The 27,975-nt window shown below is 44.4% G+C and overlaps 1 protein-coding gene across 8 annotated transcripts in view; it reads left to right on the forward strand.

Moving 5' to 3' along the window:
- The window catches only part of ncor1 (nuclear receptor corepressor 1), a 39,679-nt gene extending 11,921 nt beyond the window's left edge, over nucleotides 1-27,758 (forward strand). For 3 of the 8 annotated variants that reach the window (XM_086013374.1, XM_086013378.1, XM_086013375.1), the window contains exons 10-46: nucleotides 283-455; nucleotides 909-999; nucleotides 1,217-1,395; nucleotides 1,566-1,620; nucleotides 1,761-1,862; nucleotides 4,675-4,805; nucleotides 5,602-5,894; nucleotides 7,551-7,616; nucleotides 9,894-10,030; nucleotides 10,140-10,233; nucleotides 11,654-12,101; nucleotides 12,181-12,304; nucleotides 12,464-12,641; nucleotides 13,303-13,470; nucleotides 15,608-15,774; nucleotides 15,966-16,080; nucleotides 16,234-16,310; nucleotides 16,386-16,551; nucleotides 16,639-16,764; nucleotides 16,868-16,951; nucleotides 17,424-17,674; nucleotides 17,824-18,133; nucleotides 18,250-18,465; nucleotides 19,444-19,644; nucleotides 20,045-20,194; nucleotides 21,364-21,537; nucleotides 21,691-21,826; nucleotides 21,956-22,419; nucleotides 22,510-22,623; nucleotides 23,050-23,198; nucleotides 23,297-23,514; nucleotides 23,612-23,755; nucleotides 24,332-24,477; nucleotides 24,670-24,723; nucleotides 24,889-25,074; nucleotides 25,499-25,675; nucleotides 25,777-27,758. In XM_086013374.1, the coding sequence (XP_085869500.1) occupies nucleotides 283-455; nucleotides 909-999; nucleotides 1,217-1,395; nucleotides 1,566-1,620; nucleotides 1,761-1,862; nucleotides 4,675-4,805; nucleotides 5,602-5,894; nucleotides 7,551-7,616; nucleotides 9,894-10,030; nucleotides 10,140-10,233; nucleotides 11,654-12,101; nucleotides 12,181-12,304; nucleotides 12,464-12,641; nucleotides 13,303-13,470; nucleotides 15,608-15,774; nucleotides 15,966-16,080; nucleotides 16,234-16,310; nucleotides 16,386-16,551; nucleotides 16,639-16,764; nucleotides 16,868-16,951; nucleotides 17,424-17,674; nucleotides 17,824-18,133; nucleotides 18,250-18,465; nucleotides 19,444-19,644; nucleotides 20,045-20,194; nucleotides 21,364-21,537; nucleotides 21,691-21,826; nucleotides 21,956-22,419; nucleotides 22,510-22,623; nucleotides 23,050-23,198; nucleotides 23,297-23,514; nucleotides 23,612-23,755; nucleotides 24,332-24,477; nucleotides 24,670-24,723; nucleotides 24,889-25,074; nucleotides 25,499-25,675; nucleotides 25,777-25,979 (6,267 nt within the window). In that variant the 3' untranslated portion in view covers nucleotides 25,980-27,758. The remainder of the gene's footprint in view (nucleotides 1-282; nucleotides 456-908; nucleotides 1,000-1,216; nucleotides 1,396-1,565; nucleotides 1,621-1,760; nucleotides 1,863-4,674; nucleotides 4,806-5,601; nucleotides 5,895-7,550; nucleotides 7,617-9,893; nucleotides 10,031-10,139; nucleotides 10,234-11,653; nucleotides 12,102-12,180; nucleotides 12,305-12,463; nucleotides 12,642-13,302; nucleotides 13,471-15,607; nucleotides 15,775-15,965; nucleotides 16,081-16,233; nucleotides 16,311-16,385; nucleotides 16,552-16,638; nucleotides 16,765-16,867; nucleotides 16,952-17,423; nucleotides 17,675-17,823; nucleotides 18,134-18,249; nucleotides 18,466-19,443; nucleotides 19,645-20,044; nucleotides 20,195-21,363; nucleotides 21,538-21,690; nucleotides 21,827-21,955; nucleotides 22,420-22,509; nucleotides 22,624-23,049; nucleotides 23,199-23,296; nucleotides 23,515-23,611; nucleotides 23,756-24,331; nucleotides 24,478-24,669; nucleotides 24,724-24,888; nucleotides 25,075-25,498; nucleotides 25,676-25,776) is intronic. The other 5 variants (XM_086013379.1, XM_086013380.1, XM_086013377.1 and 2 more) reach the window with 5 other exon arrangements.
- The last annotated feature ends 217 nt before the right edge of the window (nucleotides 27,759-27,975 follow it).

Raw genomic sequence — 27,975 nt, forward strand, 5'->3', positions numbered from 1 at the left:
GTAGAAGAGGAATAATATGATCATTTGCTTTTTTTTTTTTTTTTTTTGTCAGGACACGGGGAACTCATATACAGTGGCATTACTTTAAAGCGGTCTACTTTTTTTTTTTTTTTTCTCCCTCGAGCTTGTCTACCTAGCTGTGTGGATTCTAAAAGTATTACCTTACTCCCAATGTACAAAAATGTTAACCTTGCACTTGGTTTGGCTCCTTCCATTGTCCAAGACATTCTTAAGGCCTGAGGGGCACACAGTCTTTGATTAGTTTTCATGCTGTGCACTCAGGAACAGAAGATCTGCCAACGCTATGACCAGCTGATGGAAGCTTGGGAGAAAAAGGTGGAGCGCATGGAGAACAACCCCAGGCGCAAAGCCAAAGAGAGCAGAACACGCGAGTACTATGAGAGGCAATTCCCTGAGATCCGGAAGCAGAGAGAGCAGCAGGAGCGTTTCCAGAGGTGAAAAGCTTGATATATATATATATATATGCTGTATGTAAGTAACCTTTGACGCTACACTGTTGCTGTGGTACAGTCTTTATTTTTGCCATAGGAACTATCTGGGGCATTGCACCTTTTTGCCTCCAGACCTCCCACAGTGTATGTTAGCTTTCGTAAGAAAAGGGCGGAGTTGTTTTCATACTGAGTGAAGCACATAATTGGCTTTGGGAATACAAATTACTGCACTCCTTGAAATTTGATTGGCTAAATGGTCGTTGCGTCCCACACACTTGAATAAAACAAGCTCCCCGGTGTAGTTCAGTGAAAAATGACAGGATTTAATCACAACCAGATGAGTTTCCTCCTGTGACTGTGATGGGGTTCCATGCTGTGTAATACCAACAAGTGGTCTGCAGGAAGCACATATGTAGAAATGTCATTTCACACATGACATGCCTCTGTTTTTACTAGGGTTGGCCAGAGAGGGACGGGTCTCTCTGCAACAATCGCTAGAAGCGAGCACGAGATTTCTGAAATTATTGATGGACTTTCTGAGCAGGAGGTGGGTAATGTCAAAAATGTCAGACTCGGTATACAGTATTTACTATTTAAAAAAAAAAAAAAAAATGGAAGTCATATTTCATGATCTGCATCTCTTTTATGCATCCAGTATATATGCATACTGTTGGTTAAAATACAGATCGATATAATGACTTTGTTTTTATTTTCTTTTAACGAGTAATATTTGAAACTCACCTCGACATGTCCATGCTTCCCAGAACAATGAAAAACAGATGAGACAGCTGTCAGTCATCCCTCCAATGATGTATGACTCCGAGCAGAGGCGAGTGAAGTTCATCAACATGAATGGCTTGATGGACGACGCCATGAAGGTGTACAAAGCCCGACAGTTCATGAATGTTTGGACCGAACACGAAAAAGAGATCTTCAAAGACAAGTGAGTTGTTGTGGTTTTATTGGAAGATGTCACAAACGGTACCTGCATAACCACAGTATCCTTTTATAAAATGATTAAAGTATTTTTCATGCACAGCTAAATATTGAGATTCTGCCCTGTTGCTCGTGGAGCATTTATTCTTTCTGGCTTCCAATTTCATCTGTTGGCAGGTTTGTCCAGCACCCGAAGAACTTTGGCCTGATCGCTTCCTATCTCGAAAGAAAGGTGAACGAGACCGTTATAATTACACGTGTTGGACGCTTAAAGAAGAGTCATGAAGGACTCCAAGACCGTGCTTGAATAATTGAACCACTAGTGTCAGTATCATGTGTTCATGTGTACATGCTTTTCCCTTTAATTTTCAGTGCGTTGCTGACTGTGTCCTGTACTACTACTTGACCAAGAAGAACAACAACTACAAGACGCTGGTGAGACGCAACTACGGGCGACGGAGGGGAAGGAACCAGGTAATCCTGCAAACGTGTTGGATATCTGCTTTTGCTATAGCTGACTGACGAGTGTGACGGTTGACCTCTACTATTGCGGGTCTTTTCATTAGACCCGTAATAGTAGAGGTCATCTTTCACACTAATATTTATAGGCTTTATGGTCAGTTAGTCTCACCTCCAATTATTCGTCCACCATTGCACGTTGTATTTATTTTTCAAAAACTTACGAGCTAGCTTGCAATAGACTAAATAGCTTGACACATCTTTTATTACAGGCAAACATTATTTGTGGAAAGTGGAGATCCATTTGTGCAAATAAATAACTACATAGTAACTCTATGCTCCCAGGCTTTCAAAGTTAAGGAAATAAAAGTTGTATCTTTAAGCATAACACATGGCGCCATTGTTATCACATACAGTTAGCATGATGCAATTGAATGATTTTCTTCAGAAATTGAAAGTGGATTTTAAACTTACTTACTTAGTACGCACTTGTTACCTACTCGGCAAGTACACCAAGCAAGATTATTTTTCCATTAGCTGGAAATATGCTGTTCAGTTTTTAGAACACTCTTATTTTGAAAGGGAAGGAAGAGTGAAAGAGCAAGCGCTGTGGAATACAGACGGAACAAGTGGAATTTCGGGGGGGGGGCGGTGGGGGTTTCCTCACGCAACAGAGTCGGCGCTGGATGCTAACCTACTTGCTCTTGCCACCGTTCTTCATGAAAGACAAAGTCCCCCGCACACCACCCCCGTCCAAAACTGCTCACTTGGTACAGTCCAGCCATCTGACAGGCCCCACAACCCAGCGTGCTGCTGTGAGTGCCAATCAAAGAGGACTGCTTGACAGGGATTACCTTCAATGACCCTGCTTAGATTAGTGCGTTCATGTGAGATGGACAATTCTTTCGGCTGCTTAAGTGGCCTGATGACACGCTTTCCCGGAATATGTGCAGCGGTGCCTTGGCCTGGCAGCCCTTCTATGGCGCTGTCCTGCCCCTCTCTCGCCGCTATGGAAGCACTGGAGGTTAGAGGCACATTTACAGCACCAGTAAGATGTTGCTCTCAGCAGAGAAAAGAGCTTTTTATGGTCAACCAATGAGTTTGCAGGTATGTTTACTGGCTTTGAAACCACTTTAACGCACTCAGTCACTCGACTTCCTTTGTCCCGAGTCTTGTTTTTTGGCTGATGTCGTTTTATTTTGCCATGGCAATTCATAGCAGGCGTCTTTGGGCTTCTTGAAAGTCCAGCGTAGCTATTTTTAAACAGGCTTTCTAGGAAATGTGCAGACTAGGGCCCGTCGTGAAATGTTGTCAAGCGGACTCAGGTTGCGCTAGCTACGAGTTTGGCGAAGACCATTTTCTAAATTATTGTAACTCCCCGAGTGAAAGTTGCTTCAATATTCCGTGATAGAGATCACTGTCAACTAAGTATTCGCAGTCCGCATGCCGGAAGCGGACGCAAGCCACACCCCCAGTGTGTCTTCACGCAGAAGCTGCATATTTCTGTGTGATGGGAGATGAACCATACCCGATTAGCAATCCTCCTGTATGACTGATGTATGATTTATGCTAAAATTCCTCTTAACTATAACAGTCAGTGGCACTATCCTTTAGTCTTTGTGCTCGGGCTGCAAATAACGATTATTTTCATAAGTGATTAATTTATTGGTTGTTTTGTTGATGACTAAAAGAAAATGTATTAATTTTTTTTACTTAATTTAATTTCATCCCTATATCAATTATTGAATTAATGATATTGTTTCAAATTGACAGTGCAAAAATGCACAAGCATAAATTGTTTCAGTTACTGAATTGGTCTGTGAAATGTCAGAAAATTGGCGAAAATGTTGGTTGTTGTTATTTTCCAAAGTAAAAGCAGATGTTTGCAAAGGACTTGTTTTGCGTCAACAGAAAAAGATAATCAGTCTGCTTTCATGGGGGACTACAGAAAAAATATTTACCGTTGTTTACAACTTTGTTAATGCATATTGTCCAAACAACATTCTTAAATTCTGCTTCTCGCGATTTATCCGAATGTTTTTGACACACCATTTCTGAAAATCAGTCATGTCATTTTCAGTGTTTATTATGCATATAATTCACTACTTTTTGCATTTTGGCACTCCCAAGAAGTGGCGGGTTCCCTTACTCTGTGCAAGTTATTCGCGAGGAAAGGGATGACCGACATACTTTACAAGAGGAAACAGGACTTGTGAATCAGCAAATCTGAAGAATATTCCATCTTGCCATGAAAGGTCTTCATTTAAAAATACTGAACAACCACATCACCACAGAGTCTCATTTTATCTAACATCTGCCTAGAGGCCTTTTACAAAATGTTGGAGAAGAAGCAGGAATGCCACAGTTCTCAAATCACCTCCAAAGCAAACACATGAGCGCCCAATGAGCCAACATAAACAGCATCCCAGTGAAGAACAAGTATTGTGAGAACATCTCGGTCTTTGAACAGACTGCAAAGTATTCCTGATTTGTCAAGTGCCAAAACGTACAAACTGTTATTGACAGGAAATGAGTAGAGGGGTAATGTCATAGTCCAAGTTGGCTGCTGGCCTGCCCGCATTCATTAACCTACAATCTCAACTTGGAATCTGAATTTTCCCTTGAATAAGTAAGAGCGATGTCGTCGTGATGCAAAACCCAAACACTGCTTGATTATCTGAATCTAGTTCACAGAGCCAACCTAAATCAATTTTCGGCGCACTTTTATTAAGCAAAATAAATACACAATCTATATCGTTTAAAGGCAAAGCTGCAAATTAACCGTTTTTTTTTTTTTTTTTTTTTTTTTTTTGCTTTCAATTTGCAGCAAATAACACGTCCCGCGCAAGAAGAGAAGTCCGAAGATAAAAACGAAGAGGACAAATCGGAGAAGTCGGAGAAAAAAGAAGACGAGGAAAAGAAAGACGAGGAAGAGAAAGATGAAAAGGAGGAGTCAAGGTGATTTGTGAAAATAGTACATTTATCCCTGTGCCAATTTTGTCAAGAAGGTAACACTAAATTACCGCTAGTGGCATTTATTGTATACACTTTAATTTGTCTGATATTCTGCCAATATACAGCACATGGATGCTGCATAAAATCAAATTGAAGGGAGGCGGAGTTGTTGGTGTTGAGCTCAGCTATCAACAAGGTTAAAATATTAAAAAGTTAGGAATAACCATTTTGGAGTTTGTTTGACACAGAGTTAATATGCATTAAGTGCTCAATAACAATACACATTCTATTACTACAACAACAACAACAAAAAATCAAGTGGGAGTATTACAATACATAGGTTTTTTGGGGAAAAAACAAAACAAAAACACACACGCAAAATTACGAGCATGGATACTAGCAAATTGGTGTAGCACATAACACATGAGTATCAAGGAAAATCAGCTTTTGAAGTTCGATGTTTGGGGTGGCGTATCACGTTCGAGTGCATCTTATTCTCGAGAAATTACGGTAATTCTCAAAACCCTTTGCCCCTTTTTCTCATATTAAAAACACAAAAAAAAAATCAGTGCTTTTCTGCAGTTCAGAGAAACAGATTTTTTTTTTAATGTTCATATTTCACACTACATTAATTCTTGTGTTTTATTGTCTTGCCAGCCTCTAATATACATGTGTCGCGGGATTGAGCCCCCCCTCAATTAATTTGACAGTGCAGGGCCTGTTATTGCTGAGTCAACCGCGGATAGGTTTTCTTTCCAAGAAGGCTCTAAAGCTGTTTTTTCCTCCTTGAAAACCACAGGGACATTGGCAAGGACAAAGACAAGTGTGACGGTGGAGAGGACGAAGACGGAAAGGAGCAAAACACGCCGCGTGGCAGGAAGACGGCCAACAGCCAGGGCCGACGTAAGGGAAGGATCACCACACGCTCCATGGCCAACGAGGCTGCCACTATGGCGGCGGAGGAAGCCCCTCCCCCTTCGTCAGAGGCGGCTGCGCCGGATCCTCCACAGCTCCCTAAATCTGACACGGCTCAGAAGTCCGTAAAGGAACCTACGAAACCGCCTACTCCTGTTGGTCCGCTGGATGCAAAAGGTGAGCGCGCACATGAGCATTTGCAATCGGCATACTTCGATATCATCATTGGCTCTTTGTGTTGACATGAGAGCTCTTTTTTTAATTCTTATTCTGGACTGAAAGAAGCCACGCATATCTATAATAATGCCCGAAAATGAGGTAGCTGCCCTCTTCTTGACGTAAACAGACACGCCTGATTACCCCCCTCACTGTTGTCCATAAATCACCATGGCAGCGTGCCGCTCGAGCCGTTGTTATGGTACTCGGTCACACTTCTACAATTTCACCCATCACGGGCCCGTCGGTCCAATGGTGACTTGCTGAGGTTCTCAGGTGTCCAAGCCCTTATCTGTTAATCTTGTTTTGCCACTAATCTGTATCATCTGTTCAATGTTTTGCAAGAACACCGTGCGCTCTCTTGACACCAGTCCCCTCCGCTGTCTGTTGAGCTCGACGTCTTGCACTGTTACGCAAGGTCTGTCCTTTAATGGGATTAATTGAGGCGCGAGTGTGCCCTCCCGTCCCTTGAACCCTCTGACCTCCGGCCGCGTTCTGCGCGTGAAGAACTGTCACCTGTAATCTCTCTCAGCGATTACGTCGGGGCTTTTTTTGGGTGTTGCTTGCCCCGCCTGCTAAAAGGGAGCATACGAGTTCGAGAAGCCATTTCGGCGGGGGCACGTCGGTTCATACCTTTTTATTTGAAGTTGTAGTGGGTGGGGAAGGTGCACTGGAGGTGGGCTCTTGTCCTGAGGTGAGACGATACGCTGTCGGCAGAAACCCGGCAGGGTTTTTTTTTTTTTTTTTTTTTTTTTTTTAATAGCTCAGATCAATGACCACCCAGTCGAGCCTGTCACGAGGAGAACATGTGAGTGTTGCCGCTGGAGGCCGAAGCAAAGTTGAGCAGACTTGCATGTGATTCATGTCACCCAGTGCAGGGTTAGCAAGACGTCGACTGGAGCCGTCCAAGCGACGATAATTGAAGGAGGGGGCAAGCGGGCTGTAAATGCCAAGGGTTTATCTGCTTCTATATTGGTCCGAATGTTTACACAGTTTCAGCCGACGCTACATTGGAGACTGAGCCAGAGTTCACTTCAACGCTAGCAAGCGCACTTCTGTGAATTTTGCGCGCGCGCACGCGTGCGCGTGGTTGTTTGCAAAGCCGGTGTGGGCGTGACGAACTATGCAGCCATGTCAAGGCAAGTGTGTGTTTGTACGGCACAAGCGTTGGGACAGCGTGGCTGTTCTGTCTGTTATCCTCTATCCAAGGCCATTTCCCAAAGTTTCTACTGTCTGGCACTACATCATCTCGCTAAGGACCTCCCCTTGTGGATTATAGAGGCGATGGCTTTTTTTTTTTTTTTTTGAGCTCCGGGGAAAGGGGGGGGGAGAGAGCGAGAATGTGAGTTTGCGAGGTTGGGGAATGACCTAGAGCGACAGTGGGAGTGAGAGGGAGTGGGTCTCAGCAGCTTGTGAATGTAAACAGATTATTAGATTAGAGGCCATGAGAAGAAGCCGGCTGGAAAGAGGACAGCCTCTCTGTCTGCTTCTCTCTCTCTCTCTCTCTCTTTGGCACTCTCTCTCTCTTTGGCACTCTCTCTCCCTTGCACCCGAACTCTCCCCTCCATTTCTCTTGTCGGCGCTAATGGGGCTGGGTCTCTTTGCTTTCTGATTTAGCTGGTGCTGGTGAAACTGGAGAAACTTCTCGCTGGACCGAGGAGGAAATGGAAGTCGCCAAAAAAGGTAACGCTTTGATTATTTACTTTCTTTATCTCACGGTCTTTCACCTCTCTTGAGTTTCTTTGTGTGGCCCTTGCTTTTCCTTGTTTTTTTTTTTTGTTTGTTTGTTTTCCACTCCCCTCACCCTCTCCCCCTCATGACTCTGCGAAGGTATCGTGCCCTACCCATTTGAAACACGCCCGCAAAGAAAGAAGGCGATCATGAAACCCACCCAAGGACGAATGTGCATGCGCGGCCACACAAATAGAAGCTTGTACAAGCGGTTCAACACTGCAGCAAGGGTTTCAGGGTGTCTCATTTATTTATGAATTTCATTTAGCCGGACTCCTCAGCTGGCGTCTTAGGAACGATCTATTCAGGCCACCCATGACGCACCAGTGCGTGACCGTTGCTGCTTTCTGCGAGCGTTACTATCACTTATTGAAGTTCACATGCAGTGTCTTGATGTGAAAGTGTATTTGCTCACAATAGACCCAATTCAAAGTGAAGTCATATGCTGTTCGAATGTGTTCCCCTTCCTCTTTTTGGTTCATTTTTTTTTCCCCCAATCGAACCAGTCGCTTTAGGGATTGCGCGAGTTGAAGTGCGAAGTCTTTGACTTTGCCAATATTCAGGTCTGTGTTTCAGTCACGTGTGTGAATTAGAGTACATTGACTGAAAAGGGACCCGTTAACCTTTGCTCGAGGGTTTTGAAATCGCATGCACTATATGCTTTGTTTTCCGCCCTCCCTCGCCGTCTTTCCAAGAAGGCTCTAACAGCTGTTTTGAACAGCTGTTTCATAATTTGGGCAGTCAAATGGATTGATAGGATGATTGTGAAACTGAGGGATGGTTCTGGTGTCAGATTTTTCTTGACTGATTTAAAAAAAATAAAAAAATGTTTTTGTTAAATGCACTTGATTTTCAGTGCCTGTCGAATAAGTTTGGCAGTGCATTGAGAAGAAAAAAAGGGCGCATGGAGATGGTCGCAATTGTATTTATTTTTTCCACGTAGAGTGATTAGCTCCAACTTTTCGCAATGAACATTGATGACGTAAGAGTTGTTTGGGTGTTGTGGCTGTGTCTCGTCTCAAAGTAATGTCATCGGGCAGCACCTTTTGGATGGGCTACAGCTTGATGAGCACACCTGCTAATAGATGACGCATTTGATATAGCTCCTCTTCTCATTGGTCAGTCAGCTCAACCCGTAAATTGTGGTCTCCTTTTTTTGATTTTATATACGAACAAATTGATGCCGTGCAACCGGGCTTTAAAAAGTTGCAGCTTGAGTAAGTGGACGTGAATTTTTGCCTCTTGCCACCACACGAACCACAAACATTACATTGTGTAATATGAAACGAAGTGATTGCTGTTCAGTTTGACAATGTTGTCGTTGTATTTTAGGATTATTTTGCTTCTGTTTGACTTTTAAAAACGAAGAGAGCTAGAAAATCGTTATCCGGTATTTTTCGCCAGATACGCATCATCTGAAAGTTACGTGATCGGCAGGATCGAACAAAAGATGTAAAAAATGGATATTATGTTGATATCTTGGTGTGGGATTGTTAAAAATGCAGATTGTCTTCCAGGAACCAAACACAAATTAATTTTGTAATAAAACTGTCGTCTTAATAAAAATTCAGGACTGCGCATGGCAGACAATGTGGAAATTTTTGTATGATTCCAGTTAGTCTAGTTTGGGTTGCCCAGTATAAAAAAAAAAGTCAAGTCACACCCATTATTAATATCTTAGCTGAGAATGATGCAAGAATTCATCATTAAATTGATTGCACTGCAGAATGTATACAATTTATACCAAATATTTATAGTGGTACCGAATCACCTTTAAAGTTGAAGTCAATGCAAGAATTTTTTTCCAAGAATACATTCTATGCAAGCCCACTATTTGAAACAGGGCATTCTGATAAATAATGTGTTTGTGGAATAAGTGTTAATCCACTCGTTTTTAGCCATCTCTGGGGGCGGCCATTTTGTCTGCTGTCGACTGAAAATGACATCACAACTGCTCACAACGACCAATCATGGCTCCGATTCAGAAAACAGGTCAGCCGCGATTGGTCGTTGTGAGCAGTTGTGATGTCATTTTCAGTCGACGGAAGACAAAATGGCCGCCACCGGAGATGGCTAAAAACGAGTGCATTTTGCTGCTTAGCTTATATCCCACTTTAAACATTATAATATTGATGTCAGACCTCCCCTCGTCTTTGAAAATATCGGTCATTATTTCCAATTTTGCCGCGGGTCAGGTTTCGTGCTAAAACGACTCGTGTTGTTCATCAGGTTTAGTTGAGCATGGGCGAAACTGGACGGCCATCGCCAAAATGGTGGGCACCAAAAGCGAGGCACAGTGCAAAAACTTCTATTTCAATTACAAGCGACGACACAATCTGGACAACCTGCTCCAGCAGCATAAGCAGGTAAGCCATTTACAGTCACCTGGTGTCGTATGCCATTTAAAGCGCAAGCCCCCGAACACAAGAAGTCACTTTGTCTCTCACTCTCTCTCTCTCTCTCTCTGACATGCAGGACACACGGCGGGCTCGTGCCGATAGGTCTCAAGGTGAAGGTCTAACCTCAGCTTCGCCCGATGACGACGACGACAACGCAGACGACAGTGAAGGTTGGAGCAAAAGACGATACAAAGCTTATGCTCGCTTTCGTCGCACACGCTCTGACACTTTGCTTTGGACTTTTATTACTGATTATCTCGGCTCGTCCAATGGCTCACGGGGGACAAGGACATAAAGTGTCTGATTTTGTCCTTGCGTTTTGACCCGTGCCATTTCTAATGGGGATAGGATAAACTGAAATATACGAAGGGGAAGAATCGAGCGGCGTTTGGGAGATCTGGTGCAACCTTTCAGCCCATTTGGCGCGCGGGGATCCAATTTGACTTGACGCGGGCGTTGCAAATGTGCCGCAGTTTTTAACGAGAGGAAGAATGATAAGAGCGAGGTTAGGAGAAGATAAACGATACCAATTGCGGGTGGCGGCGTCTGTTACGTAACGTTTATTGCCCGTAAAGAATCAAGAAATCCTGCTGCTCGAACACGATGTGCCGGGGCCACATGCTCGATCCAACAGCTCTGACCTTTCGTCCTCGTGTTCACAAGCCCGCTCGTGCTCGCATTATACAGTGAGACAAGACAGACCGCTGGGATCATCCTCCCCCAAATAGATTGATATCAGTGAGTCATCGATTGAATGCATTTATGTGATGTCATGTTTTTCATTTGAAAATGAAAACGATTTCCATCGCTGGGGCAACAGCAGGCGACCAGAAAGTGTTTTTCCTGCTTATTTGACTACTACAAAGCCTTGTAGTAAAACCCATGCTGATCATTTTTAATGCAGAGTGTGACTATTTCAGGTAGAGATAGATCGATATGTTTTTTTTCAGGGCCGATACCGATTATTAGCAGTCAAGGGGGCCGATATTTGGAGCCGATATTCATTTTCAGTAAAAAGGAAAATATTGGCATCAAAAAATAAAACAGATTAAAGCGCTTCACTTTGTTGAAATGCCTTTACGCATGTTTGTTGAACATTTTTTTTTGAGTTGCCTAATGTTGATGTTTATTATTCTTATACATTTGTGACAGTATGCATCTTTGTTGTGAAATTCTAACAAAGTTCTGGGAGCTCCCAGGGTCATCAGCATGTCATCCAAAGTGACATGAAAACTTCAACAATTGCTCCCTATAGTTTGCGACAGTAAATAAAGTTCTCCAAAATTTCAAAATGACAGAAATGTTCACATTTCACTTATCATTGTTTTGATTTCAAATAAAACCAAAAGGTGCAGAGTGTTCCCAGGGTCAGTAGAATCTCTAATAAAGTTAACTGAAAATTATCGGCCATCAGATTTTTAAAAAAGGCCGATACCGAGATTCATCAAAATGCCGATAATCGCTCCATCCCTAATTTTAGGGCTTACCATTATTTTATATGGGGATATTCTTCGGAAATTCTCAGTAAATGTCAAGTATGATGTTAAGCACTGTTTGACATTTTTGTTTTCCCTCCCCTTGAATCGGCAGGAGGTGACAATAGCTCCGATACAGAGAGCGCTCCCTCCCCCTCTCAATCCGACCCGAGCAAGTCCGGTGACTGCAAGAGACCGGACAGTGCTGCCGGAGATGTTCAGAGCTCTGATCAGGATATGGTTCAGGTCAGCAATGCTAAAACCTCTGAGCCCTCATACGGGGACCTGCGCGTCAAGGAAGAGAAAAGCCCAGAGGGTGAGCCCGCTTCTCACGAGGAAAAGAGCAGAGTGGCTTCCTACTCGGGCGCGCTCCATCCCAAAACCGAACCTCAAGATGTGGACATGAAATCCGGAGAAGTTCAGGTGAAAACGGAGCCCGAGACCAAGGAGAAAGGAGAGAAAGGCGAACATGGCGAGAGGCAGAAGGAGCTCCACTCTGATAATGACTCCAGCGCCACCTGCAGTGCCGATGAAGATGTGGAAGCGGAGCCGGAAAGACAGAGGTGTGCTTTTTTTTCTTCGTCGCCGCGTGCTCGATGTCAAAAGATTTCCTGCGATTCATGTCGAACGTCGCTCGCGCAGAATACTGTCTATGGAGAAGCCGTCTCTGCTCGGCCCCGCCGGCACCGTCCTGGTGTCTTCGCCGAAGCAAAGCTCGCACAACATCCAGCAGATGCATCAGCGGGCAGCTGCCATTCCACCAATGGTAAGCCATTCAGATTGGAAACACAACTAGCTGCCTGTAAATGCAACTAAGAGCAGTTTGATGACATCACAATTGGGAGTGAACATATGCAGGAAGTGTATGAATCCTCTTTCCGTAATATGAATCAAATAGATACGTTTGTCTTTTTTATGTCACAAGGTGCCAGGTCCTTATGGTCATAGTCCGGTGCCCATCAGCGGTTTCGCCATGTTGCAACACCAGATCAAAGCGGCGCATGCGTCTGCACATCAGGAGGAGAAGCAGAGGCAGGATCAAGGAGAGCTGGAGCGCAGAGCACCCTTCAACACCCGCAGCCCAAGTCTGGTTGACAGAGATGGTAGGAGGAAAAAAAACAAAACAAATAAGCCTCATTCTGCGCTCATTTCGCCTCCCTCTCGTTCAGGGCTCTTTCAGCTGCATGTGCGACCGACTATTTATAGTGGATGCTCTTTTTCCATTTTTGTATTTTTTCCCCCCCGAAAAAAAAAGAAAAAAAAAAAAAAAAAGGAAACACTTAGGGGTTGGTCTTGCCTGTTGTGCTGCTGCTCAGCCTGAGCCCACACAAAGAAAGTGCTTTCCGATGCGCAAACAGAGGTCGCCGCTATGCTTTGCCATCGCCTCGGATGACCAAAGGAGATTGCGGCGACGTTTGCTCTTGTGACTTGACCGAGTCCCAATGGAATGTTTGCTGCCTCTGTGCACAAGATAACTTTTGAAGGGCAAGCGGGCAAAGCCACCGAGTAGGCTGTCGTAATGGCTTGGCGCAAAGCTTTTAGCACCCTCAAGTCAAAGAGTGCCGTAAAAAGTGACACGGCCGTCAGCGGACAGCTGCGAGAGCGCGGCTTCTGTTGCAAAGGGTTCAGTGCGCGAGTGGCCAAGTTGCCGTGAATGGCGTTTGCGCCCTTTTCGTCTGGGTCGCGCTCGAGGCTTCAGGGCAATGAGATCTCCTTTTTAAAAGTGGTCGTCTTTCCCTTTGTCCTTATACCTGTGTACTGCAGGTAAGCCCCTACCCTACATGCCTTATGACATGATGTTGGCTCTGGACCAGGAGGCCCTTTCTGGTCGGCCAGGCTCTCCTTACAGACTCTCCCCCAGGGATCTAAGCAAGTCCTCACCCCAACCTGACCCCAACATCCCCAATGCTTTCCGCTACAGTGTGCCGCCAGGTAAAAGCACACATCTTCACCCTCCCTCTCTTACCACCCTCAACCCCCCCCGCCCCCTCCCCTCATCTGCTCTCTGTCAAATGCCTCCAAAACATTCTACTTTCCCCTGCTAATATTTTAGAACCTCCCTTGACTGAAGTAACTAACATATCGCAGGCTTTGGGCAGAAATCTCCTATGTCAGAATTTTGTACATTTCATACATGTTTTAAAAAAAAAAAAAAAAAATCGTAATATTGGTCAGCCCACACTCAAGGGATGAAAATGGCACAAATTTCCAGCGATATTAGGTGTTACCTATTTTTGGTTTTGAACTAGAGCAGCAATTGAAAAATTAAATAGAGACAAAATATTTCCACCAAGTGGCAGTCGGAGCTTGCATCATACCACCCTGTGCAAGACCCCCTCAAGAACATATTGTGTGGAAAGGGAATGTTGCCTTGTTGGTCACGGAAATGGCCTCGGGGTTTTTCTGAAGTTTCGACACGGGAACCTTTTTTCCTTATCCCTCCCTGTCTAATGCGGACCACCAACATGATGCCATCCAATGCTGGAAGACGACTGGCAGCTGTTTTTGAAGAGACAAAACAAAGCCAAGAGTACAGAACATGAGGCATGCGTCGTGCAGTATCTGTGTGGTATCCAGTATCGCTTAAGCTTCCCCAGATCAGAATCTAGCAGGAGTTAATGTCGCAGCGCTTGGTGATGTCAAAGGGGGCCGGAAAAATGCAATTGGAGCAGATCTTGCGTTAGCCACCGTGTTCTGGCTTTGGCTATTTAAGTTGACTGGCACCACACTAATGTAGCTGTGCAAATATTGCAATGAGAGGAGGTTAAACATGTGCTGTTATGTACGTGATGTTATCCATTCACATTTATTTTCAGGCATTGCTTCTCTGAAATGAGCATGTGTCCAAATGTAATCTAGTGAGGGTTTTGTGCAATTATAGGGTTTGATGTCGCCAAGTATTGCAGCTGGAGCCTTGATTTAACGTTGGCACCTCTGTGACTTGTTCAACAAATTGGGAATTTGGAAGACTGGGGTCTTGCAGTTGCGGTGCAGGAAGGGTTTGCGGCTCATCCGGTTGGTTATGGTGCGGAAGACAATTCTGTTTATGTACAATGGATTAAAAAAAACAACAACAAAAAAACAAGTCTACACACCCCTGTTCAAATGCCAGCTTTTTGTGATGTTAAAAAGACCAAAGTCATTTCAAAACCTTTTATACTGTTATTATGACCTTTAACCTAGGGCTGTGCAATTAATCGAAATTCAATTACAATTACACTCCCCGATGACAAAATTGGCATAATCGTAAAAAAATAATTATTAATATGCATTTATATCCAACGCACTAAGTTTGTGTACACAAAGAAATCGGGTTTTTTTTGTTTTTTTTTCCATAACTAATTTGATCAATTTTGTTTGGTCCAAAAGGAACTTACATAATGTTTCAAAGAAATGTATTTGTGCTTGTGTTTGTTACATTAAAACATTTTCTTGTTTTGTACCAAAAAATAAATTATCGTCTGAATAATCGTGATTTAAAAAAAAATTCTTAATCGAGCATCCCTACTTTAAACCTGTACAAAACCGTACAACGTTTAATATCACAAAAACATGACATTTGAACAGGGGTGTTTGGACTTTTTGTCTCCACTCTATGTAAGTGAGCCAGTAAGCAGCTCATTTCTGGATTCAAGCATTTGATGTTTGAGCCTTGACCATTAAATGCTATTCACCAAATGTCGATTGTCATGGAGCCTTCGATGGCAAATGGTTGAAGATTACACATGAAATTGTTTATCCAAAAAAAAAAATGAAGCATAAACTGGGATTTTCAGTCTAAGGTTGTTGATGGTAAAACAGATTTTGTTTTATTGTCCATATCGTGGCTGTCCTGTGAAAAACACTTATCTCCAATTTGTTCAACTTTTTTTAAATTTTCACTTTAATGCGATGTCTGTAACGCGGAAACATGATTCGTGTAATAATAAGAAAGTGAAAAAAAAATGGAGCGACGGTTGGTGGAGCGATGGTTTTTCACATGACAGCGACGATATGTTATATTACACTCAGTGAGAGTGACCTTTTTTTTTTTTTTTTTTTTTTTTCCCTCTTGTAATATGCTCATCAGTCCTCCACCCAGCCCCCAACCAGCTGATCCAGAGTTTGCCGGACGGAGCACGGATGGCTTTCAGCAGACCCAGTCGCCCGCCTAACATTCCCTCTCCTCCTCCTCTCATTCCAACCACCAAACCCACTGACAAACCGTCCTTCATTCACGGGGGCTCAATATCTCAGGTAAGAAGAGCACGTACAGGGATACAAACAATGTTTGTCAGGACTTTTTTTTTTTTTTCTTTCTATTATTATACCGTTCTCGTACGTTTTCACATTTTATGCCACGCTTGAATGTTTTCAATACTTTTTCACGATTTTGGGCTTTTATGAACACAAATGCGTTGACCTGATCATGCCTTCTGCTGTTTTAGGGAACCCCAGGCACATACCTGCCTTCGCACGCCATCTACGGGCCCGACGGGAGTAAGAACACTGTGGGCTCCATCTCTTTGGGCCTACCGCGACACCAAGATCACAACAAGTCTGGTAGGCCGGCCGCATGCATGCAAAATGATTGCAAATTAGGGCTGCAATTGACGAATATTTCAATAATCTATTAAAAAAAAAAAAAGTTTAAATTTGCATCCCTTTATAATTGACACAAACTGTTGTAAGGGCTAAGTCATCACATTTTTGCAGCCCCATCAATACACGATGGTCGAGGAAATCCATCAAAAATGGGTGACAGCCTGGCTTTCAGAGGATCCATCACTCAGGTAAAGACGACACGAAATGACAAAAAGTCTTCAAATGTGTTCCCCTTTGGTCTTATGTTGCTCTTTCTTTTCCAGGGCACACCCGCCCTTTCCCAATCTACTGTCGCTGCTGACCTGCTGAAGGGCACCATCGCAAAACTGGCCACAGAAGACCTGAGTAACTCTGACAAGTCGAGGGACCAGCTGGCGAAAGGTCATGTGATTTATGAGGGCAAGAGTGGTCACATCCTCTCTTACGATGGTGAGTACTCTGACCAGGTTTTGAACAACGCGCGTATCCCCTGACAAAACACACACGCACGTAATTTGCATTGGATCTGTCCAAAAGCCATCAAGAATCCAAGGGAAAATACCCGTAGCCCCAGAACTGGCCATGAGTTGAAACGCACTTATGACATGATGGAGGGACCCATCAGCAGGGGCCACCCAGGCAGGGAAGGAGCCCCATTTGAAGGTACGGTGGCACTATTGTACAATTTTTTCATATTATTATACTAGATTTTATGTGGAAGTGCCATATCTGTGTGACTGTGACTGAGTATCGTCTTTGTGCCCAGGTTTGATTAGCAGAGCTTTGCCCAGAGAAGGCCTCCATGGAGATTCTAAAGACCGACAAATAATCACTGGCTCTATCATGCAAGGTAACAAAACTGCAAAGCTCCCCGTTTTTGCCGGGCACTTAAAGGGGAAGTCAACGCAACTATGCAAGCCCACTATTGGAATAAGGCATTCTGATAAATATTGCGTTTGTGGAATAAGTGTGAATCCACTCTTTTTTTTTTTAGCCATCTCTGGGGGCGGCCATTTTGTCTTCTGTTCGACTGGAAATGACATCACAACTGCTCGCAACGACCAATCACGGCTCAGATTCAGAAAACAGTTCAGCCGCGATTGGTCGTTGTGAGCAGCGGTGATGTCATTTTCAGTCGACAGAAGACAAAATGGCCGCCCCCAGAGAATGGCGGAAGACTAAAAAGGAGTGTATTTTGCTGCTTGATTTATATTCCATATTTCAACTAGTGGGCCTGCTGGGAACATATAACATATAAAAAAATATGTTTGGGTTGACTTCCTCTTTCAGAATAACTAAAATATGTTCTTCTGGCTTTTTAGGAACACCTAGAACCGCCGCGGAAACATACGAAGATGTTCTGAAATATGGGAAGCAGATTAAACGGGAGAGCCCACCTATCCGCTCCTTTGAGGGGGGAATTGGCAAAGGAAAGCCCTACGAGGGAGTTAACACCATTAAAGAGACTGGGCGCTCCATTCATGAAATCCCTCGACAGGAGCAGTCTGGCCAGGACCTCAGGAAGACGCCCGACCTATCAGACAGGAGGGTCATAGAGAGTTCCATGTCTCAGGTTCGACTTTTTCAAATGATGGCTTCGTTTATTTCTCTAATTCAGTTTCCCTTTGATTTGGTTTGATGCCCGTTGCCAAGTTGACCCAAGTATTTTGGATAGGTTTTGGTTCGGTACGACTGTATGATCGCGATCTGTGTTCCTCCTAGATGCACTCCCTGAACCAACCTACAATCAAGCATAATGTCAAGTCCCTAATCACCAGTCCCAGTAAGCTTCCCCACAGCCTACCGCAGCTGGAGGCCATGGAAAGAAGCAAGTACGAGGAGAGCAAGGCGGTGCGCCACACCTCGGTGGTGAACTCCACCACCTCTGTCCTGCGCTCCACACACCAGGAAGCGGCGAAATCTCAGCTCAGCCCAGGCATGTACGAGGACGCCAATGCTCGCAGGACCCCCGTCAACTACAGCTCCAATTCTGTGACCAGAGGTTCGCCCATGCTGGGGCGTTCATCAGACGGTATTTGCCGCGCGCAATTTTTTCGCAATAATTGGAATGCTGCGAATATACTCAATCGGATACGATTTCGGTTCGAGTTGGACTGAAAGCCTTACTTGTCCCTGTCGCCCGCAAAGGAGCAAAATCTGGTGCACATGATAGGAAGAACGCCCTGACACCCACACAGAGGGAAAGTGTCCCAGCCAAGTCTCCAGTGGCGGGTGGCGACCCCAGGGCTTCCCACAGCCCCTTCGACCCTCACCACAGGCCGGTTGTGCCAGGGGAAGTATACCGGGCCCACCTGCCTCCGCATCTTGACCCCAGCATTGCCTTCCACCGAGTGATTGATCCTGGTATTTTGTTACATTACTCTACATTACATTTGGCTCTACACTCATATAAAGTAAACACGTACTAGATATCACAAACCAGTGGACCCTCGGTCGATAAATGAGCCGGGTGAAGAAACATGCGGTTTACGAAGGAAATAAAATAAAAATGTTCAGTTCACGAACACTCTTGGCGTGGCTGCATAATAGCTGAGTTGTGCTTTTTCTCACACTGTGGAAGCATCATCACGTTGCAGGTGTCTTTTTTTTTTTTTCTCCCTCTAAATTAGGCCCCAGTATGGCCCCAAAGGAAGTGAATATTGTTTGCGACAGTGTAATGCCGAAGCCTAAACATATTGCTTAAAAAAAGGGGGGAGTCAGGGGACAATAGCTAAACATGAAACTGGCGTTTTTTTGTGATCGCTCTGTGCAGTTTGTTTTGCAAAATCTACCATCTTTACTATAGTAATAATAATAATTTAAAAAATCAAATTTCAAATCGCTCTCCAAGCTACCCTGACTCTGTTTTGCAGTAATTACATAAAATGTTATTTTTGACAACCCCAAATCTTGGGCATTTTTTTCTTTTCCTGCATTCCTCCTTGGCAACCATATCCCATTGACGAGTGCACGTTTGCAACAAATATCCAAACAATGTTCCAGACAGTGCAAATGTGGTTAAATTATTATTATTTATAGTTATCAGACAGACATTTTTATGTCGACCAATTTTTGGGGTTAACTTAACCGAGTCCCTCTAGTAAAATTTTTGAACCAAGGTTCCAAGGAAGCGTTGTGTATGCAATGGGTCAAGGGTATCGTTAGCTTATTGTCACTGTAGCTCCTGTATGCTATTTCTTCACTTAGCCTTTCTTGTATGGAATATCTCACCTAAGAACATGCTGCATCGCTTGGTGCTGGAAAAAAAAAAGTTAAGCAGGGAATACAGATAATGTGGATTTTCATTCACCCCTGCCCCTTGCATTCTATACTGTGTTGCAGCCTTCATGTTTCCCAGGCAACCATCTCCAACTGGCTACCACAACACATACCAGCTATACACCATGGAGAACACGCGGCAGACCATCCTCAATGATTACATCACTTCTCAGCAGATGCAGGTCATCCCCCGGCCTGACATGGTCCGCGGGGTGTCACCGCGGGAGCAGCCAGTTTCTATCCCGTACCCAGCTGGAGCTAGAGGTACGGTTCTCCACCAGCTGGCCCTTTCTTACCTGTAGCAGAGAACCCGCTTGGGAGGGGCTCTAGTTTGCGCACTGTGTTGCTGTGACGTAGTAGCGGCTACCTTTTGCAGATGTCCAGAAGCAAATGACCTCGACACATTTTGCTTATTTCATACTGCGGCTGCAATTTATCTGGCTCTGTTTTAACAATTGATAACTGTGACTTGGCAAGTGGTCATCTCATTCAGGTTTGCCATCTTTAAACTTTGTCGCAGCCCTGCTTACCTGACCATGACCGAAAAGCACTGACAGACGGCGGCGATGAGTGTATGCAGTGCTAATAGAATGGAAAAAAAAAAAAAAAAAAAAGATTTGGTTTTTATTGTTCACCATTGGCCCTTTGCTTCTGTCTGTAAAAGGGATAATTGATCTAGCCCAGATGCCTCCAACTATCCTGTTGCCTCACCCTGGGGGAACAGGTACTCCCACTTTGGAACGTATCGCCTACCTCCCTGGAGCTCAGCCCCCTTTCACTACTAGGGCTTTCAACCCAACCTCCATATCGCCAGGTGAGGATTCCATCCCCAATACTTAACACGCCACCTTCCCTTCATTTCCTCGCCCAAATCTTGTTCCTTCACACCTCTCACGGCGTGCAGACCTGCGTAGGGTGTCCAAGGTCAGTTCTTTCCTGTCCAGACCAAGTGTAAGCACAGGTCCTGAATGATCCAGTCCAAAAAAAGCGGACAGTAGTGTTCACACTTGGTATTAGCACACATCTCTACTCACGTCTCCAATGACATCTAAAAATAGTAAGCACTACTTGACTGGGCTTTATTCAACCAAGTCCGTTAAAGGGGAAGTCAACTCAAACGTTTTTCTTTCAAGAATATGTTGTATGCAAGCCCACTAGTTGAAGCAGGGCATTCTGATAAATTTAGCGTTTGTGGAATAAGTGTTAATCCACTAGTGTTCAGCCATCCCTGGGGGCGGCCATTTTGTCTTCTGTCGACTGAAAATGACATCACAAGTGCTCACGGCGACCGATCGCGGCTCGGACTCAGAAAACCGGTCAGCCGTGATTGGTCGATGTGAGCAGTTGTGTTGTCATTTTCAGTCGACGGAAGACAAAATGGCCGCCCCTAGAGATGGATAAAAACAAGTGCATTTTGCTGCTTAACTTCTATTCCACAAACGCAACATTAATCAGAATGCCGTGTTTCAACTAGTGGCCCCTGCCGGGAACATATTCTTGAAAAAAATATATATGTTTGGGTTTACTTCCGCTTTTTGAGAAGCTTCCTGCAGTGGTCATGCATTTTGTTGGAAAAAAAAAAAAAGCGAACTGGAAACAACCTGTCGTCCTTATGCATGCTTAATGATTGTATCAGATTTAAAATGTTCAAGGATTTGAAAATGTTACCTGCGTAGTACAGTACTGGGACTTGGATTGGGCCTGCGAAGCAGCAGCACTTTTTTGTTTATAGTCACATTCGGAACACAAGGCTTGACATGACTGCAGGTTTCCAGACATTCACAATGTTAGAAAGTACATGGTGAGATGTGCTATTATTATTTCTGCAGGAAGCTTCATGACATGACCTTCAATAGTACGATTGTTGGCCAACGATTTAATACTTCCTGCCCCCCCCCCCCCCCCCCCTGAAAAAAAAATCACATTCGCGAAAGGGTATTGAATAAATCTTGTGTGACACGTCTGTCTTCATTTTCCTCTTAGGTCACCAGGCCCACCTTGCCGCCGCAGCTGCCGCTGCTGCAAGCGTGGAGAGGGAGCGGGAGCGTGACCGTGAGCAACAGGAGAAGGAGAGGGAAAAAGAGAGGGAGCAGAGGGATCGAGAAATGCGAGAACGCGATCGGGAAAGAGAGCGAGCGAATGATTACATTCGTGGAAGTGAGTATTTGCTAATTGACAGTGTTCTCGTTTTTCTCTTTGCTTTTTTTAAAAAAAAAAAAAAAAAAAAAAAAAAAGCAAGGTAAATGCATGCTATCGCCACAAAATCAGCCCAACTATTGTCGTTTTCAATTTTGTGCATTTTTCGATCAGGCGGAGTTGAGCAACCGGGCCGGCCGGGAAGCCGAGGTTATCTGCATTCTCCTTCCCCTTCACTCAGAACCCAGGAAGTGGTCGTTCAGCAGCGACCAAGCATCTTTCAGGGCAAGAGTGTCATCACTTCTCTCATGTAAGTCGAAGGCAAAAAAACATTACTGCTGTTCACACAATGTGTCGCTGATATCTGATGAATTGAGCAAAACGTGACATGCGTAATAGCTTCAAAGGTTCTCTGAAAAGCTCCTCATTTTATTTCTAGGCCTCATTCATCAGCAGCAACGGCGGCCGCCCAGAGCAACTCTCGCTACAGTACTGCAGCTGATGCACTGGCTGCCTTGGTGGATATCGCGGCCTCTGCCCCACCCGTGGACGTGGCCAAAGTGAAGGAGAGCAAGCGGGACGAGCGGGATGACGACTTATGTTCAGCAGCCCGGAGAGCGGCGAGCCTCTCGGAACAGCAGCAGGAGCCCGACCGACGATCCGTACCGTATGGCGCTATATCTCTTCCGGGGGGGAAGCCTCACCCAGCGTACCCCGAGGGTGTCGTCGTTAAAGAAAAAGGGCCGCAAACCTCAAAGTCCCGCATTGAGGAAGAGCTTCGAACTCACGGCAAAACCACCATCACCGCCGCTAACTTCATCGATGTCATCATCACCCGGAAAATAGCCCCAGAAAAAGAGTCCCGAGAGCGCAGCGGTCAGAGCTCGGACTCCTCAAGCAGCTGTGAGTTGTTGACAAGTTACAGCAACATGTGTTATCAATTGAGGAATAGACGGTATTTTTATTTATTTATTTATTTTTTTAACAATTCAGTGTCATCAAACCGATATGACAACACTGGCGGAGGAGCCATTGAAGTGATCAGTCCCGCTAGTTCCCCAGTCCATCCCCAACAGGAAAAAACGGACGAGGGCCAGCAGACGGCAGGTATGGACTCGCACGTGCAACCAGGTAGCCAGTTTCAGTTTCGTTCCGTAACAGGACCTTGACGAGGTTATTTGAAGCCTTCTTTTTCCGAGATGGAATGATATAACATGAATCTTAAATGAGTGTCAAAACAAAAATTGGTTTACAATTTTATACAGTGTTTTCTGAAAGCACCCAACCTGTTTTTTAAAAAAAAATTTTTTATGTGATGCCGAAGGTTAGTCTCGACTGTCGTTAAACTTGACAAATTTAAGCCCCGTTAACTTGTTAGTGATCTCGCTAACTGAAGCTGGTAGTTCCTTTGTCAGCATTATTTAAACATCTGTTTGTAATGTACGTCATTTGCATGACCTCGAGTACTGAAGTCAAATCAATGCATTCTTTCCATATCATTTTATGCTCTGCTCCGCTCCTGAACCTGATCAGCCGGCATGCGGGTTTACGACATGAGTCGATACCGGCCTTCGGCAGATCTACCGCAGCCCGGTTCCCAGCAGCCCCCTTCATCCCAGGCTGACAGCTATTCGCAAATCCCCAAGACACATCGGGTCATGACCTTGGCAGACCATATTTCGGTAGGAAATGCCTGTGACAGACTGGAAGCTGATATACCGGAAAGATAAATAAAAAAAAACGACCCGGTTTTGATAATCCTTCTCTTTGTGCCGTGCAGCATATTATAACCCAGGACTTTGCCCGGAATCAAGACCCTCCCACGGTTTCCTCTTCATCCTCGGCCACATTCCAGAGCACGATGCCGCCGGTGTCTTCCTCGAGTCGGGCCAAGGTGCCCAGTCGCTACAGCCCGGAGAATCAAATCCAGGCCCCGCATCACCACCGTCCCCCCAGCAGGGTTTCTCCCGAGAACGCCACAGACAAAGCCAGATCCAGGTACGGAAACAGTCATTTCATTCATAAATCGTCGCGGCAAGTCAAAGTCAGCGGCCATGATCGCGACACTTGCCCGGGATCTTTATCCTTTCTCCAGGCCTGTTAAGTCTCCAGAGAGAGGTGGAAGGCAGATGGAGAACTATGAACCCATCTCACCGCCGCAGAGCTACCAAGTCATGGAAAAGCAGGAGACTGCCGGGCCTGCGCTCCAAAGGCGAGAGGCGGACAACTCTGAGATCAGGTATGTGAGCTTCACAGACTAGATGCATGATCTTAAACCGGTCGGCATCGGTGATTTCAAGTTCAACCACTAATTAAAGCGGTAGTGGGAAAAAAAAAAAAAACTTCTAGCGGAAGTCAACCCAAGCATATTTTTTTCAAGAATATGTTACCGGCAGGGCCCACTAGTTTGCGTTTGTGGAATATAAGCTAAGCAGCAAAATGCACTCGTTTTTAGCCATCGCTGAGGGCGGCCATTTTGTCTTCTGTCGAGTGAAAATGACATCGCAAGTGCTCGCGACGACCAAGCACGGCTCGGATTCAGAAAACAGGTCAGCCGCGATTGGTCGTTGGAGGCAGTTGTGATGTCATTTTCAGTCGACAGAAGACAAAATGGCCGCCCCCGGAGATGGCTAAAAACGAGTGCATTTTGCTGCTTAGCTTATATTCCACAAACGCAAAATTAATCAGAATGCCGTGTTTCAACTAGTGGGCCTGCTGGGAAATATATTCCTGAAAAAAATATGTTTGGGTTGACTTCGGCTTCAAGGACGCTAATGCTTATTTGAATCCTGACACCTTTTTTGTTTGATTCAAGGAGTGACTCAAGGTCCCCTGGCAGTGTCAGTTATCTGCCGTCCTTCTTCACCAAACTAGAGAACACCTCACCTATGGTGAAATCCAAAAAGCAGGAGATCTTCCGTAAGTTGAACTCCACCTCTGGTGTTGGTGATTCTGATGTTGGTAAGTGGGGCTTCTTGTCTTCGTTTTGCCTTAACCCACAATGCATGCACCAAAGCTTGAAACAAACTTGTTTGCGTGTGCGCAAGGGAAGGCATGTGTGTCTTCTTCAAGTCTTACTTCCAAGCTCATCAACCATGTAGTTAACGTACATGTCTGAGTTTGTGATTTTCAACCGCTAATCCTGTCTCGCAGGAAATGCTCAGCCAGGCACCGAGATTTTCAACCTGCCTGCTGTTACCACTTCCAGTAAGTCACAAAGATACATTTGAATGTGGCTATGGTGAATAATCCGTCCGCCATTCATACTGTGCCGAGTCACGGCGGAGCCGAAGCCACGGCGGTAGCGAAGAACTCATGTTTGGCCAGGAAGGACATTTCTCAATTGTAGATTTGTTGCATTGTGATTTCTAGGCAGCATCAACCCGCGGAACCACTCCTTCAGCGACCCTGCCAATAACCTGGGCCTAGAGGACATAATCCGTAAAGCCTTAATGGGTAACTTAGAGGACAGAACGGAGGAGCACCAAGCTGCCATCAGCAACTCATCCAACACAGGCAGTGACACCCGCCAGGAGGCCAATCCTTCGCCAAGCATAGGTACATGCTAATCGCTCACTCAGTCATTACCCGGGTATTAGGAGTCTTGTGATATGTTGATTCATTTCAAGAAGTAATTGTTTTTTGTTTTTTTTTGTCATTGAAATAACATTTTGATTCGATACAAATAAACTACATATTACAGTATTTTATACAGAAAAAAGCATGAATTATGCAAATGACTACAAATATATATTTTTTTGATTTCATTGAATGATTTCATTGGCTTATTGTAAATAAAGCACAATCATTAAACAATTGGTTGATGAAATTATTTCATTAAAAAAAAAAAAAAAAAAATCTCATGTATTAAAAAAACATATGTGGCCCTTGAGCACAAATATTTGCCCTTGCCTTGGTACATACATGACACATTTTTCGTGAATAAAAAGCGAAGCGTGTTGCCTCTTTACCATACCCACAGTGAAGCAGAAGCAGGGAAAAGCCCACAGCCGCAAGTCAAAGTCTCCTAACCTGGGTCAGGCCTACTCGGGAGGGGAACGCCCCTCCTCGGTGTCCTCCGTACACTCCGAGGGAGACTATCACAGACAAGCACAAGCCCAATCCCAGTGGAGTTGGGATGACCGACCCTCATCGGCAGGTCAGTCAGTCAGTCGGTCGGTCGTGCTTATTTCAAGCTTGATTTATGGCATGCTCCGATGTCATTTCCGCACATATTGACCGTTGTCTTTCTCTTTTCAGGGTCCATGCAGTTCCCTTGCAACCCACTGACCATGCGCATCATGAGCAGCACGCCGCCCACCTCCATAGCTTCCCCCTCCATACAGAGCCAGCAGCAACAGCCACAGCAGCCGCTTCCTGCAGGAGCTCCAGTGGGCCAACAGCGTGTGTGGCAGTCTCTGCTGTCAGAGCAATACGAGGCCCTGTCGGACAGCGACGACTGAGCCCCGGCGACACTAAAGTGTCAAACAGACTGAATGGTGTCCGATTCTTTTCTGGTGCTATGGCGCCCCCTAGCTGTAAGCTGAGTGTACAAGCAGCCGACGACCGACTGGGCTCTCCCGAACGAAGACTCGCTTTTGAATCGGATGCACGCGGTCTCGCGGGGAAGTGAACCCAACGGAGGGGATGACTTGTGATATAGTGAAGCTGATATGTAAAAAGAGACTTTGTTTAATTTCTGTAAAGCTATAACTCATCTTCAAGAAAATCATTGTATGTAAATAGAATAACCTTTTTGCAGTGTTTTTCTTAACTTGATTATTTCTTATTTTAATGTCGCTTTTAAATTGATCCACTCTAATGCTAAGTGAAGGTGTGTAATCTTTAATGCCACAGATGTTTTTTTTCTTTTTCCCCCCCGGCTCCTTCCCCGACCAGCGTCCATCTTAAATGCGTGATTTCTTGTTGCTCATAAGAGACAACGGAGGTGGGTTCTCCCTGCAGCATTGTCTGGACATGGTAGACATCAAACGACATACACTGCTCAAATTTTAAACCGTTTTGATATTTGGTTGGTGTTCACATTGTGTGTGTGATTTTCAACACGAAGGTGGATTGAGGTCACCACACCTCACCAGACAGGCAAATGTCTTCAAGGCAACTTGTGAACGCTGCTGTCAGAACGAAAGGGTGATGCGAATGTGGAATAAGGTGTCTACTCCTGGACCCTGTCTAAAAAGTGAAGTGAGCCAATACCCCCCCCCCGAACAGAGCTGACGATTAACGTGTTGCTGTTTTGCAGTCTCCCTTATGTTCAAAATGGTCTGCTCTAAAATGTCAGTTTTAATCAGTCTGAAATCATCTGTTTGGCTATCCCCGCCCCCTTTTTTTTTTTTTTTTGATGGTTTTGCCATGCCTTGTGACTTGAGGAAAAAAAAGGCAGCTTTAACTAATTTTCTCAGAGATATTCTTCACTGTTTGATATTTGTATTTGTTTGCCTAGTACCTTTTTTAATACTTCACAGAAACAATCCAAACTGTCTTTCCAAATTATGACCCACTTTACCAAACATAATGGTCTGCACCATATTTGCACTTTTTGCTTTGTAACTATTGATAACAAACTACCTGCTGTCTGTGATGTATTCAAGAGTAATGGCAATATTCGTCAGCGTTTTTTTCTTCCCCACCACTTGCAGACCTTTAGTTTTTTAGCTGCTTCATCATTCTGGGATCCTTGCTTAATGGTTACTGTCGTTTTGAGTACAAGGTACCATAATTATCATAGAATTGCCACGATTTGGAATTTCAATTTCCATTATGATAAATAACGGGAATTAAATAAACAACCGAGCCCGCAGATGCCATCTTCAACTTTCACTTTGCAGTTGTCAAGTCTCAACCTCGAAACCTTTCTGTCTCACGCTCATAAAGCTTTTGAATTATTGGTCACAGCACATTTTCAGATGTTTCCACGTATTTTTTGTTTTGTTTTGTGTCCTGTTTAGATGGGATGGTTGCTGTTTACAAAGGCAATGGCAGAAAATGTTTACAAACTTGAATTTGAAAAGAAAGCTGACTTGAAGCCGAAAAAGAATTAGAGCATCTTTTCAAGCTAGAAAACCCGCGTGACATTTATTTTCTTTGTCTTTTAAATTCAAACTTGAAAACTCTTATCCACTTTGATGTTGAAATGCAATGATTGTATGGCACAATGTCTTTTAGTTGGCTATTACAAGAGTTCAGACCAATCAAATAAAGTGGTTCTTTTTTCCACCACAGTTCAAATATCAGTCCTTGTAACACCGCTTCTTGTTGCATGTTTCCTCGTCAATTGTTGGTCAATGAGACACACACAATTTTAAGTTCACATGTACAAATGTGAAAGCCAACACGTACAAAATACAGTATATGGTTCATAAAATGAAAAAAAATAGTTTGCCAAAGTGATTGAAGCAGTTTAGATGGGTTAATTGTACATTGCTAAATTAATGTAAC

The sequence above is a fragment of the Filicampus tigris genome, chromosome 17, assembly GCF_054856515.1.
Source record: "Filicampus tigris isolate MCC_2025a chromosome 17, RoL_Ftig_1.0, whole genome shotgun sequence".
Classification (NCBI taxonomy): Eukaryota; Metazoa; Chordata; class Actinopteri; order Syngnathiformes; family Syngnathidae; genus Filicampus; species Filicampus tigris.